This window comes from Gossypium arboreum, chromosome 3 (genome assembly GCF_025698485.1).
Source record: "Gossypium arboreum isolate Shixiya-1 chromosome 3, ASM2569848v2, whole genome shotgun sequence".
Lineage (NCBI taxonomy): Eukaryota > Viridiplantae > Streptophyta > Magnoliopsida > Malvales > Malvaceae > Gossypium > Gossypium arboreum.
Genome location: NC_069072.1, coordinates 4,569,006 through 4,573,856, shown reverse-complemented (window position 1 = coordinate 4,573,856; position 4,851 = coordinate 4,569,006). Strand labels below are relative to the sequence as shown.

The 4,851-nt window shown below is 26.3% G+C and overlaps 1 protein-coding gene across 1 annotated transcript; it reads right to left on the bottom strand.

Annotated features, from left to right (window-relative positions):
- Positions 1-1,475, bottom strand: LOC108475039 (transcription factor bHLH53-like). The gene is made up of 2 exons (XM_017777051.1): positions 849-1,475; positions 1-186 (listed from the first exon to the last, which is right to left on the bottom strand). The coding sequence occupies exons 1-2, from the start codon at positions 1,473-1,475 to the stop codon at positions 1-3; spliced, it is 813 nt and encodes a 270-aa protein (XP_017632540.1).
- Between the last annotated feature and the right edge of the window lie 3,376 nt (positions 1,476-4,851).

Below are 4,851 nucleotides of genomic sequence, written 5' to 3'. Positions count from 1 at the left end.
CTAAGGTGAAGAAGACAAAAGGCGAGTGAGTTCATCAGAGAGTGGAGGCCTTGAGAGTGTTGTCAAAGACAGAACAAAATCCTTTGGAACCAAACACTTTTCTTCTATGTAAAGCTTTTCTTGTACCTTTGAAGATGTTACAATTTGCATGCTTTCCTTGTCCTTGCGATTCCCTTCCTTATTTTCCTGCATTTATAATTAAACCCCTTAATTTGCTTATTTTACCAATCATATAATGGTAAAAATACCTCCCCAATCCCTCTCAATTGGGCCCTTTTTTAAAAAAAAGAGCAATTTAATCTTTGTCAATTTTAAACATTAACAACTAAAGATAATTTTCGTCAATCGTACATAATTTTGATTGGTAAAACAGCACATTTAGCCCTTGATGTTTACATGTCTTGTCAATTTGATCTTGGTTCTAAAAGATTCAATAAATTTAGGCTCAACATTTGCACATATAGGCAAATGTTGTACACTAAATTTGGGATCACATTGACAAATTAAATGTCTAAAATTTGAGAGCTAAATTTATTATTATAACAATCAAAATTACGTACAATTGATGGAAAACAATAATGTCCAAAATAATGTTCTTTAATTGCTTACTTTTGATAAAAATTAAATTACTATAATTTTTTTAAAGAAACCAATAATATGATCGAAATTGATAGATATCGGAAAGGTTTCTTAAGAATGAAAATCTAGGTTTCTATATACTTGGGGTAGAGGAAATTGAAATTTTCCTTTTTTTTTTTTTAATAAATGATGACAGTAATCTAATTACAAAAATAAAATAAAAGAAAAGAAAAGAAAAAAAGAGAGTAAGAAATAGCCGAGAAAGTTACTGGAAAGGAGTTCATAAGTTGAAGGATTCCAAGTTGAGCTTGTAAATACTTGACATATTTAAAAGCAGCTTGAAGCATTTCAGCAGTGTTCATCTTAGTCCCACCAGGTACAAGCTTCCCAAGTTCTTGAGTCTTCTTAGTTATCTTCCTCCGCCGCTCTCTCGCCGCAATGCTTTGTACCGACACACACTTTTCATCGCTAATTTTCTTACAGTTTCCTACTGTGTGTGTTCCTTCCAAGTTATAAACACCATTCATGCTTTGAGGGCAAGAATTTAGAGCAACCCCATCAAAGAAACCAGGCATCAAACAATGATCTTCGATGAGTTTGTGGCGTTTAGGGCATGGATAAGAGCTGAAGTAATCGTATGGGGTGATTAAAGGGTCGTAAGGGAGTAAAGGGGCACTGTAGTTTTCAGGGTGAAGGAAATTGTTGTTTAGGTCAATGCAAGGATCGAGAAAAGTTAAAGGGAGCTCAAATGGTGGATCACAGTAATATTGAAGATGCTGTTGTTGTTGTTCATGATGATCATCAGCTTGAACTGCTTTTGTAATTTGATGAGTTGGTTCCGAGTTAAGATTCTGAACATCGGTTTCGCAGTTGGAGTAATATGAACTTAAAGCCATGGTAGTTGTTGAAAAGGAAAACAAGCAAAACCAGAAATGCAAATGGGAAAACAATTACAAGGAAACTTAGAAAAGGGATTTCAAGGATGGAAAATTGTCAAAAGTTTCAGTGGTTCTTGACCTGTCGAGACTGGAGACACAAAGAGATTTTTTATTTTTTAGAAGACAGATACTTGATAAAATCACGAAAAAATAATGAAAAAAAAAAACTGAATGTGAGAGAAAGAGAGTGGTAGGTTGAGATAAAATAGGAAAGATGGGTTAAGGTAGTTAACTGTCTCCTAAAAACGCTAGGGTTCTTTTCCCCCTCCTATTAAAGAAACTGAAAAACAAAGATCCTTTTCCACGCTTTGGTGGCGGCTGCCATGCATAGTCGTTGGATTCATTTATTGGATTAATGTACCCTTTAATACTTTAATTTACTTGTATTTTTTTAATCAAATTTGAATATGATTTTAATATTTAATTTGGTACCTACCTAAACCAAATAGAATCATGTGATTAAAGAATGTTTAATATATGTGTTCTAATAGAAAGACGTAAGTATTAGGACAAAAAAATTAAGCATCAAATTAAACGTTGAAGCCAAAATTAAGTACTTAATTGAAGCAAAAAATAATTCAGCTATCAAATTTTTTTAAAAAAATCCAAGGTATTAAATTATATTCAAGTATCAAATCTAAAAAAAAAAAAAAATTCAGGTACCAAATAGTGCGTAAGTTTTAGATTTAGTTCTTTTACTTTAATTTTGTAAATTTTAGTTTATGTACTTTTCGAATTGGTCAATTTTAGTTTGTGTCCTTTTCAAAATTTGAAATTTCAATCCTCGACCCAAATAGTAATAGTTAAATTTATTTGGATAAATTATGTTATCAATTATGTACTAAGCATAAAGTTGTTCAATAATTCATGTTTTTAATTGCATCATTTTTAATTCATATACTTTTTCGAATTTTAGTCTTAACACAAATGACAATAGTTAAATTTATTAACTAAATTTCATTTTAGTCATATGGAGAAATAAAAAATACATTTTACTACATATGATAATATATTTGTCAAATCATATTTTGAAAATAAAAAAAAACTTAACTTAATTTAATATTTATTAGTTAGTATTAAAATATTAAATTTAAAAAATATAAAACTAAAATGAAGAGATGAAAATAAAGAGAATAAACTCATGATATAGGAAAGCACAATTTAATTTTGATTTTATTCATCAATCCAGTCCTTTTTTTATAACCATCGTAAAAACTTGGAGCCCTTTGTAGCTTCACCACGGCAGTGTTGTAGTTGGTTTTTTTTTTCTTTTACTTGAAAATTAGATCTATTTTGATCTTTAAATTTAAAGTTTGTCAAGATTTGATGATGTGACCAGTGTTATTGGAACAAGATTAGATTGGACGAATCAAAAATTGATTGATATAAGGTTTGAACAAAGGGGTTAAACTAATTGACTGGAAAACTGCTTGAAATTGATAAAAATCGAAAACTAGAATAAATATAAATAGTTGAACAAGTTGAATCGATTTAATAATATTTTTAGATTTTTATGAATTTTTATTATTTATTTAATTGTTCTTAGTCTGACAGTCAAACCGATTGAACTAGTTGAATTGGGAACATGTTTAATTTGTTCAACAACTTGTCTTTATTAATTGAATATGACATCCTGAGATTGTACTAAATCATCTTTGGAAAATTAATAAGAATAGTTACCAAAGTGTACCTAGTTGTCAAGTTAAGAGGCCAAAATTATATTATCCCTTGCTAAAAGTAGTGTATGAATTTATATTATAAAATTGTTTGATATATATTTCGTAAAAATTAAGCATGAATAGAATTATTTTGTTTGATAATAGTAATCTTGGATTTTGAAAATTCATTTTATTATTATTTTAATCTTATTAATATGATATTATTTATTTTATTTTGAATCGTTTTGGACAAAACTAAAAAGACAAAATTTGAATATTTTAATTTTTAATAAAATGAAGATTTAATTTATTTCAAAATAATATTCTTAATATTGTTCACATTAAGTTATAAGTAGTTATCAAACACAATTAAAAAAATTATTGGTGAAGTTTTTAATAGTTTATTAGACACACTCTATGTTAAAATATGCCATAGGTCCTTGTACTTTTCATAAATTTAAAATTTAGTCTTTGTACTTTTATTTCAAGAAAACTTTACTTTTTAGATCTCAAAATTTAGGTTTAACTGTTAACAATGTCATTTTTTGTTAAATTTATTGGTGTAATATTTTAAAATAAAAAATATTTACTTAATACTCATGTAATTAAAAATAATATTATAATAAACTTAAATTTAACTAAATAATTTTAGCGAATTAACAATTTAACCTTAATTTTAAAATATAAAAATATAAAAACAGAACCCTAATTTATAAAATGTAAAAACTTGCTGCATATTTTAAACACAGAATTAAATTATTTGAAATTTCCCATTTTATATTTTTATTTTTGGGGTTTACCATGAAAAAACCAGTCATTGAGAAAGATGTTTTAGAGAAATAGGGATTAAACTGACATGCAATTTTTTTTTTTGAAAATAACTGACCTGCAAGTTTTATTTATGACGACAATGACCAAAGACTTCATAAATTCAAAGCATCCAATAAAAGAAAAAAATGATCCATATATGCGATATTTAATATATAGACAATGAATATCACATATTAAAAATAATTATTATGTTTATTTTCAATAATTATGAAAACAGTCGACACCTAGTGGCAAATTGATTTATGATACTCTTACATGTTATATTTTTATATAAATTTGATAAAAAAATAATGTACAAACATGAGAGCTTAGATCTTAAATCTTAAATTTGAGATCTTAAATTTGTGAATTATTATTATAATTATAATTAATGATTATTAAATTATATTTAAATAAAATTATTAATATTTATTTATAAATTTTTACAATTTTATTTAATTTAATTTAATGATGATATGTTTTCTAACTGCATTAAATATTTGTTGGTATAAATAATTATTAATAAATGATAAGAAAATCACCTATTAAAAATAATAATATGTATTTTTAATAAATTTAAAATTATCATTAATTTATTACCATATGTTATAACATAATTCACTCAATAATATATAAATTACAATATATTCATTATAATTATAAATTACAATATATTAAATACAAACATATATTTTTATAATTACTATTATTGTTGGGGGAAGGTTATTATCATATGGAGGAAAACAGGACCCACAAGGGTAAATCATATCCAGGAATCAAAGGATCAAAAACAAGAAGAGGCCAATACACGTTCCACGTGGTTGGGAGCAACATAGAGATGTAGATTGACCTTAACTCCCCATTGG

Coding starts and splice junctions, on each gene's coding strand:
- LOC108475039 (XM_017777051.1), bottom strand. CDS start 1,475: ATGGCTTTAAGTTCATATTACTCCAACTGCGAAACCGATGTTCAGAAT. Junction 187..848: donor AACTTATGAACTCCTTTCCA/GTAACTTTCTCG, acceptor TTATAAATGCAG/GAAAATAAGGAAGGGAATCG.